The following is an 18,994-nucleotide window of genomic DNA, read 5'->3' on the forward strand; positions in this document are numbered from 1 at the left end:
TCAGAAAAACTGGGATATACCAGACGTAAGTCCCGTCAGAAATTTATGGACGTCCGGTCTCCCTTCACAGAATCCACTCTTGCTCTATGGTTTTTAGAAACACCAGAGCAGACCTCTCTCTCATCCCAGTTACAGCAACGACCCTTCTTATTCTAATCATTAGGACTAGGGATGGGTGGTGCTTTAATAACTCAGGATAATTTAGCTGGAATAAGTGCCTTGTTCATGTGTTATTGTAAATGAGCCTGTCCGCCAGTACTTAAATATGTGTATTGAGGTGTGTGGGTATGTACATCTCTTTATTTGCGTATGTGCATATACTGTATATATCTGTGTGCATGTGTGTGTGTGTGTGTTTGTGTGTGCATATATATGTACTTAGCACTCAGTGTCTGACTATTGAGTGGTTCCAATTGTAACAAACAAAGCCCCTTTGTTTTCATACATATTTAACTGATGATTTTGTTTCTCTTTTTTCTTCTTCTCTGATTTGCTTTTTTTTTGGGGGGGGGTGTCCAGGGGAGGGGGGGGGGTTGTTTTAGTGTTTGTGTGTCTATTTTTAAGGGGGGAAAAAAAATCTATGAATAAAGTTTTAAAAAAATAATTGCACTAAATATATTGCCCCCGACTTCATCCAGCGCGCCTGTGCAGATTGGTGCTGACCCCCGGACGGAACAGACTTCCTGGTAAAAGAGGTTTGAGACTTGTCCTTCTTATGAGATGCCAGTCTTGTTTCATTTCTAAACACCTCTAGTGGAGTATTAAGTCAGTGGTAATGCAGCAAATAATAGAACAATATTAAGAAGCTGCTTGCATTCGATTAACTTTAGCAGCATCTTTTTTTTTTTTTTTTTTTTTATTTCTGATTTTTCCCTTTTTTCTCCCAATTTAGTGGTCAATTGATCCCTATTTTAATTCAAACACCCACCCTCGTATTGCATGCGTTCGCCAACTGCATCTCTCCGGCCGGCAGTCTCGAAGGAAAGCGCCTCCCCACTTTCGTGACAAGGCGAATCCAAGCCGAACCACTGTTTTTCCGACACACACAGAGACGCATTCACATGACGAACACAAGCCGACTCCGCCCCCCTCCCGAAGACAGCGTTGCCAATGATTGCTGCTTCCTCGAGTCCGGCCATAGTCGGATCTGACGAGACCGGGGCGCGAACCCCAGTCCCCAGTGGGCAACTGCATCGACACCAAGCCGATGCTTAGACCGCTACGCCACCGCGGACCATTAGCAGCATCTTTTATTGCCCTCCCTTTAGTCGCCCCTCTGCTGGACATCACTTGCATGTCAACTCTGGTTTTCTTCCCACGTTTGTCTTATAATGCAACCAAATGTGGTGTCTGTTGAGACCTGTCCTACAACCGACAACTCTACATGTATCAACAACTGGTCGTGTATGCGGGCGGGGAGCCAGATGTGGGTACGTGTCCTGGTCGCTGCACTAGCGCCTCCTCTGGTCAGTCGGGGGCGCCTGTTTGGTGGGGGAGGGGGAACTGGGGGGGAATAGCGTGATCCTCCCACGTGCTACGTCCCCCTGGTGAAACTCCTCACTGTCAGGTGAAAAGAAGCGGCTGGCAACTCCACATGTATCGGAGGAGGCATGTGGTGGTCTGCAGGCCTCCCCGGCTCGGCAGACGGGGTGGAGAGGAAACCGGGGTGGCTCAGAAGAGTGGGGTAATTAGGCAAGTAAAATTGGGGAGAAAAAAAAAGGGGGGGGTGTCAAGGCGAGTTGTGACTAAACACGGCTGGTGCCAGCTTGGATAATGTATATTCAATGCTTGAAAACTCCCAACTCAGGTGTGCGTCCTTTTCTCCACAGTGGTTGAATCCACCTGCAGTAACAGAGCTGCTATGCGGTCTTACTACTGAGCAAAGATCTGGATCGCTCCAAGACCTCATTGTCCAGCAGGATTATGGGAGTCAGTAGCTTCGGCTGTTGAATGCGGTTTTTAGGCTCTTTGGCTGTTGCCAAAACAATGGTAAAACAATTTGCCTCCACTCACTATACAATCCCCAGCAGCGGAAGCTGTACTGGGGCAAACCCAGCGTTAAAGGGGCAGTTCACCCAAAATCAAAACCAATCTCTTAGCTGTAGTGTTATTTATCCATCTAGATCATTTTGGTGTGAGTTGCCGAGGTTTGGAGATATCAGCCACAGAGATGTCTGCCTTCTCTGTAATACAATGGAGCTGCAAGGCTTGTAAATGGTAAATGGACCGCAATTGTGTAGCGCTTTTCTAGTCTACCGCCCACTCAGAGCACTTTACAGTGTGCGCCTCACATTCACCCATTCACACACTGACGGGGGAGGCTGCCGTGCAAGGTTGCCAACCTGCTCATCAGGAGCAGTTAAGGGTTTTGTGCTTTGTTCAAGGACACTTGGACATACTCTCTGCAGGAGCCGGGGATCGAACCAGCGACCTTCCGATTGCTAGACAACCCGCTCTATCTCCTGAGCCATGCTGCCTGACAGTGAGTAGATTCGCCAGGGGGACGTAGCGCGTGGGAGGATCACGCTATTCCCCCCAGTCCCTCCCCCCCAAACAGGCGCCCAGACCGACCAGAGGAGGCGCTAGTGCAGCGACAAGGACATGTACCCACATCCGGCTTTCCAGCCACAGGCAAGGCCAATTGTGCCTGTAGGGACGCCCGACCAAGCCGGGGGTAACGCGGGGATTCGAACCGGCGATCCCCATGTTGGTAGGTAACGGAATAGACCGCTATGCTACCCGGACGTGCCAACAGCAATATTTCTTCCCAGAACTCATGACCCAGTTACTCAAGATCGTCCACAGACCTCGTTGTGAGCAGTTTCATGTAGGAACTATTTTCGAAGACCGAACCACACCTGCACCTGGTTGTCTAGCTCGGGCCCGTAGTACAGCCCCGAGTTACCCAGAGTAAAGACAGGGACCAGGACCTCTAAAACCAGTCATGCGAATCCAAACCACATTACAGGCCTTTTTAATGACAGACCAAGTTCTAATAAATGATTGGTAACACTTTACAATAAGGGTACATTAATTAACATGAGCTAATGAAGTAATAAGCGTTATCTAAGCGTTAATTAATAGTTAATTCACCCTGTTAACATCAGTTAATGCAGTAATTAGTAACCCTAGCCCTAATAAGCATTAAGTAACATTAACAAACTTCTCTTGTTGATATTTATTAAGGGTTTACAAGTACTAATATTGGTAAATGATAAACACCATTATAAATGATTACTAGACACATTAGTTAACTGTTAATTAACGGTTGGTTAATGCTTATTACTGGTTAATTAATAACCCTTATTGTAAAGTGTAACTACAACTTTGTTTTCCACCCTAGAGAGGCTATCCCCCGTCATTTTGTTCGGACCGTAGCTTTACCTCAACCTGTCTCTTCCACTGCTCCAGTTCCCCCTCTCTCAACCCCCACCCCCCACCCCCACCAGAGCCATTCTCTCTGTCTCGCTGTATCCCTACCTCTGCCCCTCTCTCTCACCCCTGCCATCCCTCCCACCCTCCATCTCTCTCTCAGACATGGGCAGGGTAGGATATCCCGGCAAAGCCAGGCTGTACAAACACAGCTCTACGACAGGAAGGACTCCCGGCCCTGAGAGAGGAATTTCCCCTCTGAGCTCACACACTAATACATACTTATACACACACACAAACACACACACACACACATGCAGACATAGAGACACAAGCACGCATACATAAATTGACATACAGACACACACACACACACACACACACACACACACACACAATTCAAACATGCACAAACAAGCAGCAATGTGTCTGTTTTCATACTTTTTTCCTTATGACTCTCACTCGATCCTAATAAAGTCTGTGGCGTGATTGGGGCCAATGAGGGCAAATAAATCATGAGCATGTGCTGCGCGGCGTGACACCGCTTCTCATTTAAGGCGAGCGCAGCAAGACTGGGCGGCCTTCGCGCTGGCTGTCCGGCTGCTCCAGCGCAGACAGACGGCACCAAAAGCTCGAGACGGATCTGTACCAATACATGACCTAATGTGTTAACTCGCGCTCATTTCACAAATCCTACACACACACGGATTAGGGACTCTCTCTATAATCAAGCAAATGCTTTGTAGCCTTTGTGCACAAGATAAATATTGGCACACTCAAAATCGACAGCTAGCAACATTTGTGTGCACATTTGCAAGCAGGCAACATAACGCGGAGTTAAGTACGCGACGGCGCGGCACATCGCAGCGAAACCTGAAATAACACCAGCCACGCTCGTACCGGCTGATACGCATCTCCGGCCTGCAAGCTGCGGCGGGTACTGTCCACACACCGACGGCTAGCAGGCTAATTACAGGCTCGCTCTTAAACGCGCGTGAAGCACACCCAGCCACACCCAGCCACACACACACACACACACACACACACACACAGATGCACAAACATCCAACGCGTTGTCATGACAGCAGCTGTGCCCGAAGCTGGGTAGGATGGCCGACACCTCACCTATGCTGCGCGGTAGTAATGGCGGTAACCACAGTAACGAGACTCGTTACTATGCCAGCAGCGACGCTCTGCCGCTTTACATCAAGTTGCGGCAGGTCTGCGGATCCGCTGCTTTAATGTAAGTGCACAGGGTAGGCGAGGGGGGAAACTACCTCCGGTCAGAAGCTAAAAGCTAACAGCATTCAGTTTAGCTGCGCCCCGTGCGTTTCAGTGAGAGACGGGAGCAAGCCTCAGGTAGCCTGGCAAGATCCGCGCGCAGGGAGGTCTCGTGTCTGGCGTGATTGGCACGTCGCTGGCTGATCCCGGCCGACCGTCACAAAGGAATGGCCGCTGTGGTTGAGCTGCAGGGTGGGTTGTCAGACAGCGTGGGAGAGAGTCGTGCAGTGGCTTTTCTTCTGAATGTCAAAAGCCACTTATCGTTGTCTTCAGGAGGACACACACACACACACACACACACACACACACACACACACACACACACACACACAGAACCCCTGGATGTGCCCATCCAAACCCTACCTGATCTTGTGACCCCAGCCCCGTAATTAAATCTCTCTGTTCTGTCATTCACTCCATCTCTGTCCCCCCCCCCTCCCATTCTGGACACGATTAGGATCAGAGTTTATCTCTCCGCTCATCCTTGACTCATTCTCTCTCCCTCCCTCTGTAGTCATCCTAGTCTTGTCATCTTCCCATGTCATCCCTCCCTCTCCCCCCCCCCCCGGCTGTCTGAGTCGCATTTTTGCAGGGTTAATTGGCTTAAACAAAAGTATGTGATTATGAGCAACTTCAAACGCTCTAGAACAACAGTGTCCTCTTGGCTTGGTATAGACCCCACCATCAGCACGGCCTCCCCGACTCCCTGTCCTGTCCCGTCTCCCCCTCCCACACCGAATTCACCCAACCCCTAGAAGTAAGCCGTCACATCTCCCCCACCCCTCCAATCCACCTCCCCTCATTATGCCACCTGTGCCCAACTCTGAGTTGGCCCACCACCCACCACACACACACACACTCACACACTCTCTCTCTCTCTCTCTCTTTCTCTCTCTCTCTCTCTCTCTCTCTCTCTCTCTCTCTCTCTCTCTCTCTCTCTCAATCTATTTCCTTCAGCGAGTCTTTTCTGCCTCTCCATCTCTCCACTTGACAATCAGTAAAGACCTGTTCGACCCTTCCATTCCTTCATGTCTCACTCCAAACCACATATTCCCACGAAAACGCTCCCTTCACGTGTCCCCCTCCCCGACAGACCGAGCGGGCAGCCCCCTCAAGCTCCGGCAGGAAATTACCTCGTCTAGAAACCAGCCGCTTAAATGTCTACGGTTGGTGTGTTTTGCAAGAGCCATTAAGAGGGAGAAAATAGAATTGGGAATGGGTCAGGGATTATTGTGTGCCCACTGGATTGTGTGTGTGTGTGTGTGTGTGTGTGTGTGTGTGTGTGTGTGTGTGCGTACGTGCGTGTGTGTCTGTGAGTGGGAGAGCGAGAGAGCGAGAGAGGGGGAGAGAGGGGGGGAGAAATGGATAGTGATACTAAGTGAGACTGTGGTTAGCGGATAACCTCCCAAATGGTCCGCAGTTTCTAATTTCTCTGTAAACAGGATTTTAAGGATGTTAAGGCAAACATAGACTTCCAAAATAGACTGAGCCAGTACAAAACGAGTGAGGGGGATGCGCCGACAGACAGACAGACAGACAGACAGATGCAAAAGGGAGGAAGAGCAGGAGTCATCATCAGCGAAGCAGACGGGCAACCAGAACGAGAGGAGTGGATTATGATATTAAGACGTACAGGACACGTCCACGTGTTAGGTGTGGATGAGGATGTGACACAGTGGAGTGGCTCATTAGGGACGAATGAGAGTGATGGGAGACCAGAGGTGGAAAGGTGGACTGGGACATGGCTGACATCACAGTGAGGGATCTCACGGTGGGAATCAGTAAGCCAGGTCAGCATGTAAATGCACCATTCACCGGCGCTCCAACAACAGGAATGACCCCAAAGGAGAAAGGGGGGCAGTATTTGTAACATTGCCCGCTCTGTCGACTCCACAGAGACACTGGGTCGTAGAAAATCACCACAGGGTAATGACGCTGAGAACAAAGGGTTTACAATGGGGGGGTCAGAAGACTGGATTAGGTGGAGGGTGAGGGTAGAAGATGGTGGGTGGGGGTGGGGTGGGGGGCACAGACACTGAGCGTGGGAGAGAGATGACGGGTGAGTGACTTCGGAGGGGGTGGATATGAATGGAATGGAGAAAGCGGAGAGGGACGGAGGCAAAAGGTAAGCGGGGGTGGGGGGGCAGCTGGAGAGAGACAGGATGGATCAATGGTTGAGAATGAGGGGTAACTATTGGCCGTAATTACACGAGTGCACGCACTAATAATAACGTGTGCCTGCACTTGTCACTTGTACGGAGTGCACAATTAGATGTAGAGACGTATAGCGACATATGTTAAATAGTGTACCCAACATATACTCTGAAAGTAAATGAGGGGACACACACAGACACACACACACACACACACACGCACACTACCTTCAAGGGGATCGTGTAAGAGCGGGTCGGGTTTCGCCGTCTTTTTCCCAGCTTTAATAAAGGGACAGACCCCTATTCTCCATCCAATTTGCACACAAATGAAATCATTAAAATGTGCCTCCCCTGAGATGTTTACCCCCAGGTTATTAACTTATCTCTAAAAAACACAAGCGACAAATCCAGATGGAATTAACCGCCTCTGTGGGTCATGATACACCGTGCGTAGGTGTGTGTGTGCGCACCCGCCCTTGATGAACTCATGTCGTTTTCTGTTTTAGTGTGCCAACTGTGTGTAGTGGTGTGTGTAGTGGCGTGTGCGTATCTCTTTGTGCATGTGTGTCTCTTATGTGCACATGCTTGTGTGTGTGTGTGTGTGTGTGTGTGTGTGTGTGTGTGTGTGTGTGTGTGTGTGCGTGCTCACGCTCAGTGAACACAACAGTATCAGCATACAGGTATGCCGGGGTATATGGGAGAGTCACTTAGGGGAACAAAAGAGAGGAGCGCACAAAGGACTAGAGGAGAAAGAGTGAATGAGCGAGCTTCAGGAAAAGACAACTTTTCAAAGCCCCAACTGTGCTCTTTCTCTACCTCGCTCCTCCAATATCTCCCCACTGACCACCTCAGCCTGGCTCCCACACTATGGCAATTCACAACCTACACGGCTCTGTGTGTGTATATGAGAAAGGTGGATGATATTGTCGCTCTAACGCGGGCCTGATGGCCCACAGGTGTGCTTGCCGAGTTTAAACCGCATCACAGTCATCATTGTTTCGAATATATATATATATATAAAAGAGTCAATTCACAATAGCGCCACCTTCCTCGGTGAAATCAGTCCATCAGTCCATTCACTTGAGTTCACGCCATTGACAGAGGTCACATATTTGCATGACAGCCCCGCTTTGCATATTTTTTCAACCTTTATTTACTCAGGGTAAATACAACACCCTTCTATACATTCACACCTAGGAGCTGCCCAGTACAACCACAGTCTTCATTGGTGGCCAGTGAGCAGCTCCACTGGAACAGATGGTTGGGGCGGGGGGGGGGGTCAGTGCTTTGCTTAAGGGCACATCAGCCATGGGTATTGAGGGAGGGGAGAGCCTCATTCATTCACCCACACACACACACACATTTTTCTGCCCACTTCAAGCCTTCTTTTCCAATCTTTAGGCCATGGTTGCCCCATTTTGCATATTTAACCCAGCATCCAGTCCCAACTCAGTCCTGCTTTCGAGCACAAGAAGAGACAATCAGCTTTATATGCTTTCTGTACCACTTTTACCATGAACACTATTGACATTTGATCATTTAATATAGTCATCTGCCCTCTGCAGACAATGAAACAGTGTATGTCATTTTAGATGGAGTTTGATTTCCTGTCAACATGACAGGCTGAATATGAATACCTCAACTCTAAATTGTGACACGGGTGCTATGAACATGGGGAAACGGCTGGATGGATATTCACTCATCAGCTGCAACAAATAGTAACTGTCAATCAGACCATGCCTGCTAGCAATGATGAGCAAGGCTAAAAAAGCACAGATAGCCTAAAAATTAACTCCTGTTTTCAAACTTTTTATCAGTCATTATACACCTACGACTCATCTATAAGCCCTTTTGTGCTGGAATTTTTTTTTTTTTTTAGATCCTGCATGTCCCTTCTATAGACCCGGGGATGGCTGGTGGGTTGGATGAGGACCTCTTGGCTGTGGAGATGCATCAGTAATCAGGTCTATGCAAAGTGGCAAATCTCCGGGACTGGATGGTTACCCAACAGACTTCTTCAATAATTTCAATGGCTGCCGTGCACACTAACAATGATCTGCCCACCTACTCTGAGCTCGAGCACAGCAGGAGACAAGGGTGTCCTTTGTTTCCACTTCTGTTTTCAGTTGCAATGGAACCACTTGCTCTAGCTCTGAGGTACAATGCTGATATCAAGGGAATTCTGTGAGCAGAATTGGGGCATAAATGTTTCACTTCATGCAGACGATATATTATTGTGCATATATCACAACCCCTTTTGAGTCTTCCTAAGTTAATGGTCTTACTAACCAAAATTTGGCAGAATATCTGGCTACAAAGTTAATATTCACAAAAGTGAGCTGATACCTATTGGTGCTGGTGCTGACGTTGGTTGGATGCCTTTAGACTCGCTTCCTTTCAAAACTATCCCTAAGAAATTAAAGTACCTTGGGGTATGGGTGACACATAACCATAATGATCTATATGTAGCTAATGATCAGCCTCTATTAGCTAATCTGGGGCAGGACACTGAGCGCTGGGATCCCCTGCCTCTGTCTCAGGGTGGAAGAATTAATACGGCAAAGATGAACGTACTGCTTAAATTTCTTACATATTCCAGTGTCTTCTGATATTTTTAACAAAATCTTTCTTTGATGTTCGCTGATGACATTGTGATCTGTAGTGAGAGTAGGGTGCAGATTGAGGAGAGCCTGGAGAGGTGGAGGTATGCACTGGAGAGAAGAGGAATGAAAGTCAGTAGGAGCAAGATGGAATACCTATGCGTGAATGAGAGGGAGGACAGCGGAATTGTCAGGATGCAAGGAATGGAGGTGACGGAGGCATATGAGTTTAAATACTTGGGGCCAACTGTCCAAAGTAACGGGGAGTGCAGGAGAGAGGTGAAGAGAGTGCAGGCAGGGTGGAGTGGGTGGAGAAGAGCGTCAGGCGTGATTTGTGACAGAAGGGTGCCAGCAAGAGTTAAAGGGAAGGTTTACAAGATGGTTGTGAGACCAGCTATGTTATATGGTTTGGAGACAGTGGCACTGACGAAAAGACAGGAGGTGGAGCTGGAGGTGGCAGAGCTGAAGATGCTAAAATTTTCACTGGGAGTGACAAAGAAGGACAGGATTAGGAACGATTACATTAGAGGGACCGCTCAGGTTGGACGGTTTGGAGACAAAGCAAGAGAGAAAAGATTGAGATGGTTTGGACATGTGTGGAGGAGAGATGCTGGGGATATTGGGAGAAGGATGCTGAATATGGAGCTGCCAGGGAAGAGGAAAAGAGGAAGACCAAAGAGGAGGTTTATGGATGTGGTGAGGGAGGACATGCAGATGGCTGGTGGGGCAGAGGAAGACGCAGAGGACAGGAAGAAATGGAAACGGATGATCCGCTGTGGCGACCCCTAACGGGAGCAGCCGAAAGTGGTAGTAGTAGTTTATTTTCCAAACTAAATGATCAGATATCGACTTTTATTTGAAAAAAAAAAACACACTGAATTAAAAGAGGTAATACTGTAGAGACCTCACACAATGGGAGGGATGGCGCTCCCAAATTTCATCTACTATTATTACTGGGCGGCCAACATAAGGGCATTGCTATACTGGATGAGGAACGATGTCACTGTCCCTGGATGGACAATTCTGGAGGGGGCGTCCATTGGGTCCACTTCTCGAGCAGCCTTATTGTGTTTTAAACTCCGATAAACACAGCCTATTTCTATCTTCACTTCTAACCCGGCTTTACACTCAATTTAAATCTGGAATCAGTTTAGAAGATCATTTTCCCTTAAGGGCCTATCGCAGGCTGGGCCGATTGCAAAAAAAACAAGTTTGTCCCATCTGTGATGGATGAGGCTTTTAGTACCTGGTCTAGAAGGGGTATGGTCTCACTGTCTGATCTCTATATTGACTGCAATTTTACCTCCGTCGAACAGTAAGTGCAGAAATGTGATATTCCCAGATCACACTTTTATAGGTACTCACAGCCCTGGAACTTTGTAGCCTCGAACTTGGATTGTTTTCCATCATCCCCTCCCACTTCAATTAGATTCAATTTTCAACTGTAAATCAGGCAAAAAACAGGCTTTCAGCACAATTTATGAACTACTCCACATGTATAACTTGATGCCTTTAGACCTCCTTAAAAATAAATGGGAAACAGATTTAGACGAAACAATTTCAGAAGAAACTTGACATAAATTAAAACGGAATTTTCTCCTCTTCTATATGTTTTAGGCCTGCTGTTATTCAATTCCAAATTCTACGCCGTCTGCACTGGTCTAAAGTCAGACTTTCTAAGATGAGAGCCAGCATAGAGCACACATGTGACTAATGCAGGCAGGCTCCAGCAGCTCTGCTGCACATATTCTGGACATGTCTAACGCTTTAGACGTCCTGGCAAACAGACTTTGAAAAGCAGTAGCATCGTCTCCATTCACTGCACTGTTTGGTGAGGCCCCAGTGGACACCCCTCTTAGTCAGTGGGAAATCAGCGTGTGTGCCTTCTGCTTTCTCTTGGCCAGGAGACTGATATTATTCAAAAGGAAAGACCCAATTCCAACGACATATAGTCACTGGATCAGGGACATCATGTACCATCTTAAATTGGGGAAGATTAGATTTCCTGTCAGAGGGTCTACTAGGAAATGTCATAATATTTGGCAGCCTTTTTTAACCTTTGTTGAGGATATGGAAGTTGACAGCATGACAATGTAAGCATTTTTGTCATTTCATTCTATTTGTGTTATTTATTTCCTTTTATGGTTTTAAAGCCCACTATACAAATAAAATTGACTTGACATGACTACGGTTGGCCGGCTATGTATAATATTAATATGTGTATGGCTGGTATTTGGGGGGGGGGGTTGTTAAGTTTCTTGTTCTGTTGGACTTGTTTGGATCGGTGATATAATGTGAAAAATAAAAATAAAAAGACCTTGATCCAAAAAATAAAATAAAATATAATTTAGGCTACATCTAGCAATTATATTCATAATTTGCAAATTGATATGTAAGTAGCATCAGCAATAATGCAGTATAACTGTATGACAGTGCTGTATCTGCACCGGTCCCTTGACCTTTTATTCACATTATACCGTTTATTCACAAGAAAGAGCCACACTCACATAACTTGCTTCTTAACAACTAACAACATGGCAACATATATCGGTCAGATGCTGTGATCTGTGAGTTCGACTCTATGGATTTTATGAGGAAATACTTGGCTTTGTTCACTGATAACAAAACTGAAATAGATAGTATACCAAACATCTTCTCTGAAAATAAATGAGGGGAACTTAAAATGCACACACACACACACACACACACACACACACACACACACACATCTGAATGAGCTAGTCATCCATTGGCAACCAGCCATGGCCCCTGGCAGTGAACTTGATAAGGTTTTTAAACACTTTGAGGTCAAGTTTATGCACGGTTTATCCCAGATCAAGAGATGGTACCCCCAACCGTTCATTCAAGCTAACAATATTTCTACACCACCTATCATAAAGCTATTTGTCAAAGAACAAAAGAGCAGGCCTTAACCGTCCTTAGTCCGACCAACTCCGAGTGATGGGAAGGCCATGTTGGTCTGTCACTTCATGTTCTCATGATGTAAAGTAAGCAGGGGACATAATGCCAGAACCAATCACATACAGACGTCCAAACTGCAGGGGCGTCCGGGTGGCATAGCGGTCTATTCCGTTGCCTTCCAACACAGGGATTGGCGGTTCGAATCCCTGTGTTACCTCCGGCTTGGTGGGGCGTCCCTACAGACACAATTGGCTGTGCCTGCAGGTGGGAAGCCGGATGTGGGTATGTGTCCTAGTCGCTGCACTAGCGCCTCCTCTGGTCGGTCGGGGCATCTGTTCGGGGAGGGGGGGCTGGGGGGAATAGCGCGATACTCCCACGTGCTACGTCCCCCTGGTGAAACTCCTCACTGTCAGGTGAAAAGATGCAGCTGGCAACTCCACGTGTATCGGAGGAGGCATGTGGTACGTCTGCAGCCCTCCCCGGATCGGCAGCGGGGGTGGAGCAGCGACCGGGCTAGGTCAGAGAGCAGGTTGTTTGGTCGGGTACAATTGGGGAGAAAAAGGGGGCAAACAAAGAAGAAGTCCAAACTGCAAAAATTGGATGTTGAAGAGGAAACACCAAGACGACACAAGGACTGGTTTGAGCCTGTAGAATCTGAAGATTGATTTTGAAATAGGGGCCTGCTAACCGTATTCCTCTCACCTGCTTCCTTACCCCATTCCTTCTGCCACCGTTCTGCTTTATTTCAGATCTGCCACATACGAAGTCCTCATGGATAAAACAAAAAAAACAACACTTTCCTGGCAGCGCTGAGTATTTTCTTTCTCCATGTAAACTTGAAAACAACAAGAGCTCGGGATTTTAGAAAGGACCCTTCAGTTATGAAATCTTTTCATCTTTTCCATCTCCGCAGAGGCGCCTGAGCTAAAATAAATAAATAAATAAACAAATCCCAGGGCTTTGTCTGTCTGTGATTCTATTGCTGGGGGTAAACTACAGCCAAATCCTTCAGCCCATCTATGAAATTACTGGAAAACAAGAGACGAAGTCAAACCTCCACACATTTCACACATCGGCAGGAAACGGGGCATGTCTAATTCGGCATATCTTTGAAACCGGGAAGACCAGATAAAATACTTTTGGTATGCTTTGCTGGGTGTTCAAATCCTCGTGCATGTTCTAGCGTTTTCTTTTTTTTTCCAGAATGAGATATAAGATATTCATATATCACCGTCATAAACTTCTGGTGTGTATAATGAACTTTTTTTGGGGGGGGGGGCGTTCTCCCTTTTTCTCGCCAATTACCCCACTCTTCCGAGCCATCCTGGTCTCTGCACCAACCCCTCTGCTGATCCGGGGAGGGCTGCAGTCGCCAGCCGCTTCTTTTCACTTGACAGTGAGGAGTTTCACCGGGAGGACGTAGCGCATGGGAGGATCACACTACCCCCCCCCCCCGAGCAGGCGCCCCAACCGACCAGAGGAGGCACTAGTGCGGCGGCCAGGACACATACCCACATCCAGCTTCCCACCCGCAGACACAGCCAATTGTGCCTGTAGGCTTGCCCGACTGAGCCGGAGGTAGCATGGGGATTCGAACCGCCGATCCCTGTGTTGGTAGGCAACAGAATAGACCACCACACTACCCAGAGGCCCCCTGTAATTAACTTTTTTGGAAACTCTGAAAGCCATGACATTTCAGGAGAACATCATGCGAACAATGACTTTTTACTGTAAAGTTGGATGACTTGTCGCACACATACATACACACAGCCAGATAAATACACACAGTCAGATAAATACACACACTCAGATACACACACACACTCAGATAAATACACACACTCAGACAAATACATATACACACACTTGTGCACTGCATCTCTTCAATGAAGACATTAGTGGGAAAGAAAGCAAGAAAGCCAATGAAGGAGGCCGGGAGACAGAGGGAGCTCACCTTTCCCAATAATGACTACACTCACCTGTTCATCCCCTCACCTGGGGCAGGGGGATCAGAATACTGCCTGAGCGCCTCCCACAACCCGCCACCCGCCCAACCTCCCAGAGATGGCTAGATAATGCGAGTCTTTCAGTCCCGCCGCTCTCCATAGAAAGGCATTGATGCTGCCACTGTGTGTCCCAGTGCTCTCCCCTGCAGCCAAGTCCGCCCTTTGGCCAGGCCCTGAAACTGATCCAGGTAGGCTTTCTGAATTACGAATTTTCTCACACTAATGCCTGCCACTCACACACCTCCCCAGCATGAACTACAAACACACACACACACACACAGTCCCACATGTACATGCACACAAAGTAAATTGTGTACAGATAAGGGTGGATAATTGGCAGTGGGACGCGGGAGTCTCACGGGTAAAAGGGACGGTACCAATCTAAAGGAAGACACACACATGTACACACACACGTGTGTGTGTACATGCAGCGTGTCTGTGTGGATATATTACTGGTCTGTTCCCCTACTCTTTGTATATGCGTTTATGTGCACAGGCGCACGCGTGTGTGGGAGTTAGAAACCAAGCACAGACACACGGATAACGTGCTAGCTGGTGAACATGGACAGACTTCGCTTCAAGACCGCCTCTTAATCCTCACCTGGTCTTTTTATTACGACACAATAAGAACATAATCGCAACCATATGGCCGTCTCCCGCTTTCTCTGTGATACCTGCATTATGAGAAACTCTTAATTCCTGTCTGGGAGATGTAATGAAGTTCTTCCAGGCAATAACAACTGGACAGGGGCAGAATCCCGGTCCTAACACACAAGAGCCGCCTAATCTTCGGTAACAACATGGATCACGCTTCACAGTCACGGCTAAGTCATTTAATAGAGACTCTCTCTCTGGTTAGAGCTTTGTCGACAAACAACCTTTAACCGCTGGAAAAAAAATCCAGAGAAAAGATGCCTAATGGACGAGGACGGAGGGGTGGATGGGGAGGCTGGGGAAATGGATTAATCGAAGGAAATGAGCCCCGCAAATTGAGTTTATTAGTGTCCCTCATCAGCAGCTTTTAAAAGCCTTTCATCCTCACCTCCGACCCCGGCCGCAACCGCAGTGCGAGGATCCCAGTGCCCAGAAGCAGATAAATCAAACAACATATTTGTGAACACACACACACACATATATATATATATATATACTCTGTTACCAGCCAAAACCAACAAGCCTATTTAGAAAAGAGGCTTCTTTCCTCAAAAGGCCTCAAGGCCTGACTCCACAACTTAGAAGAAGACTTCCATCGTTCTCCCTTATATTTATTGTTCCTTTTCTCCTTCTTCCTGTACAGTTTGGGAGATGTGGGGGGGGGGGGGGGCGGCAGGAGTAAGCAAGGGAAAAGCGGAACTGGATCATCGATAGCTCCGTCATGTGTGGACTCTTGCTTCTGCTGGGCTGATTTGTGATCGACAGATCCGCTCTTTAACGAACGGGCGAGTCGGGTATCCCACACAGGCGAAGCCGGGTCGATATGCCTGGCGGCAACAGATGAAAAGAGTCACTGTAACTCTCAATGCCAGTGCAAAAAAAAGTTTGTTTGGGGGTGGGGGGTTGGGGGGTGGAGCGAGGGGGGGTGTTTGGGGGAGGGGGGGGGGATAAATGGGAGAAGAGAGGGAGTGGGTAAGGATATGCATGAGAAAAGCTCACTGGAGCGGAAAGTTTAGAGGGAACAACAAGGAGAGAATGTTGCCCCGGCCGGGGAGCGAGAGGAGGAGAGAAACACAACGGGCTCACGGACCTGTAGTCGAGAGTGACGAGAGGGAGAGAAGAAGAGTGTTTTGGGGGCATACAAGTAAATTAGAAAACAAGACACGGCTGCGCGACGTTATAAACTGTGCAAGCACACCGTGCCGTGGAACGCCGCCGAGCCGAACTTGATATTGACGTTAAGGAAAGTGCACCGGTTGAGACCGACAACGCATAAAATTAGAATGAAACAAAGTGTGTCGCTCAGAGGCCTCTGGGAAATAATATCTTCATTGTTATTCTCCCCGGGGCCTCGGCCTGGGCGCTAATGTAATGTTAGCGCTCGAAGCGTGGCATGTTCCCCTGGTAACCCACACTGACAGTCGCGTCTGTTCCCGTACTCACCGGCCAAGCGTATTTGAAGGGGATGACAATGTGTCCGTTGCTCCCGTCCCCTCCTCCTCCTCCCGCGCCTCCTCCGCCTGCTCCGTCACCATGGTCTCGGTGGTGGGACGACTGCGAGTTCCCCCCCAGAATCCCCGTGCTGCCCGAGCCGAATGTGCAGGCACCCGTCGGGATGACCCGCGCCTGGTACTCCTTGAGACAGGCCCGGAAGAAGGTGTCACACGGGTCCCTGAGAGAGCAGCGCTGCCCCCCGCTGGCCGGGAGGTCGCAGCACTCTCCGGTCTGCAGCAGGCCCTGGGGGTTCTGGTAGTGACGGATCTGCAGCTCGAACATCCCCACCGCACACACAGCCTGGGCCCCACGGACGCAGCGGCGTTGGAAACGGGAGAGGGGGGGAGCAGAGGAAGAGGAGAGAGAGAAAAAACAAACAAATGTAAGACCGAGGGAATTTGTACGGCGTTAACACAGCATCCGTCACACAAGCAAGCGTAACGGCGGGGGAGAGGCAGCGGCATGGTGTGCAGGGAGTACCCGGTGTGCAGAGACACACAAACAACTTCCAAACACATGAAAACCTCGAGCCCTGGAAGCGCTCCGCATCAAGGCGGCAAGGATAACAGAGCCGCTGGATGCTATTTCGTTGTGTGCCATTGTCATTGCTTACAATGAAAGGGGACACAGCACATTGTCTCGTGAGGCGTTATGAGTAAGTGCTGCGGCCAGTTTTCTGAGATTCCTGTGGTCACACAGCGACAATCGGCGAGCCCAGTCTCATTTTGTCTCTCCGGTAGTTCTGTACCCAGAGATTGTGGATTTGTTCCCTTTTACATCCGCCGGCATGTCGAATGCCAAAATAATATTAAAAAAAAAAAAGAAAAAAGAAGCGTGATTCGGTCGGTGCTTTGCACATCTGTGCTCCCTCCAAAGAATTTCATTCACAAAATGATAATGACGAGGATGAATGCATTTTCCCCCCTGGAAGTGGGGTATCACATCCCATGGCCGTAGTCCCTCAGGAGGCCGGCAGACTCGGGGGTCTGCCGGCCTCTTCCGTGTCACCTATTATATTTTATCAGCGTTACAAGACGGCAGTCCTGCATCGGCTAGTGAGACACAAACAAAGGAGGAGATAACATTGATCCCCACATCTCTCCCCCGCCAACGGAGTAAAAATCGAAGTCTTCTCTCCGAATGGACAGATACGACCCCGCCGCCGCCGCCGCCATGCAATCCTGTATCTACCTGTTAATCTCTCTATCTCACGGTCTCCCCCCTCTTTTCTTGTTTATCGCTCTCACTCTTCTTCCTCCCTTCTTCCCTCCCTCCCTCCTTTTTTCACTCTCTTTCTCCCCGTGCCAGTGCCACTCCCTTCATTTTTTTTCCAGCTCTCCCTTCCCAGGGGGATGGAGACACTGGGAACCTGCCCCCCCCCCGCCCCACACACAGACACCCCTCCTCCGTCCCTCTCCTCCTAGCCTGCTTTCTCTACCTGGGAACATGCTGTATCTCCCGACACCTCCTCTCTTATCCTCGACAGCTCCTCTCTGTATTGTTACCATTCTCCTTTTCACCTGTCTCCTTCTCACTCTGTGTATTCCCTCTCTGAGTGTGGTAGACACACACACACACACACACACACACACACACACACACACACACACACACACACACACACACACACACACACACACACACACACACTTGACCCTGATCCCCTTTTAGGAGTCTCAGGGGGTCTTGTTAGCACTAGCAGTGTGTGCAAATGTGTTCGTGCTTGTCTGTAATTGCATGTGATTGTGTGTGTGTGTGAGTGAGCGTGTGTGTCATTGTCAAACTGAGACAATAGCTTCCTCCATCAACTGTAAACATAAAAATAACCGCCATTATCCTTATGTACCACCACATCCCCACCGGCAGATGAAAATTAAAAAGGAAAAAAAAAATCACAGAACTTTCGGCATTACTCCTTAACAGGGTCCAAATGACCCGTTTTAAACGACAACTAATAACCGTGAACATTGTCAATCGTATTAATAACCGAGATGAGGATGAGCAATATTGGGCATTTTTAAACACATTTTAAAATTGTATTGCTGTGAGGAATCAATGACAGCTCACTGAGTGGGAATCATGATCTCCTCCGGTTTCTAGGAACTGAAATAAAACAGATAAACAGAAATCCACACAAAAGTCAAATCCTCAGTGCCATCGTGCATGCGTACCCCCCAGTTCCACAGCTTTAATTACGCTCCCCGGCCACACTAGAACAGATTGAGGCACAATGTCTTTTCAGGACATGAATATCAGTCGGCCCATTGTTGCCGCCGCGGTTTTGTGTCCCTCTCATGGCCCTGTCCCTGAGCCGGGGTGGGGGTAAACTCCCCTACATCAAAAGACTCGTGGAGATACAGTGCCACTCATCACTCTACATCCTCCTTTCTTCCTCTCCTCCTCCCCCTCCTTTGGTCATTCCGGGCATACCAGCGTTTCAGCGCTCCATCTCGCTGGTTGCACAGAGAAAGAGCTCTCTGCCTAAGCTTGGACCATCTCTGCAGGAGAGCCT

General features: G+C 48.5%; 1 protein-coding gene across 1 annotated transcript in view; it reads right to left on the reverse strand.

Moving 5' to 3' along the window:
• LOC130115459 (protein jagged-1b) overlaps positions 1 to 18,994 on the reverse strand; it is a 65,292-nt gene that overhangs the window by 44,102 nt on the left and 2,196 nt on the right. Inside the window, exon 2 of the mRNA XM_056283126.1 lies at positions 16,432 to 16,782. Within this exon, the coding sequence (XP_056139101.1) occupies positions 16,432 to 16,782 (351 nt within the window). The remainder of the gene's footprint in view (positions 1 to 16,431; positions 16,783 to 18,994) is intronic.

Source organism: Lampris incognitus, chromosome 7, assembly GCF_029633865.1.
Source record: "Lampris incognitus isolate fLamInc1 chromosome 7, fLamInc1.hap2, whole genome shotgun sequence".
Lineage (NCBI taxonomy): Eukaryota > Metazoa > Chordata > Actinopteri > Lampriformes > Lampridae > Lampris > Lampris incognitus.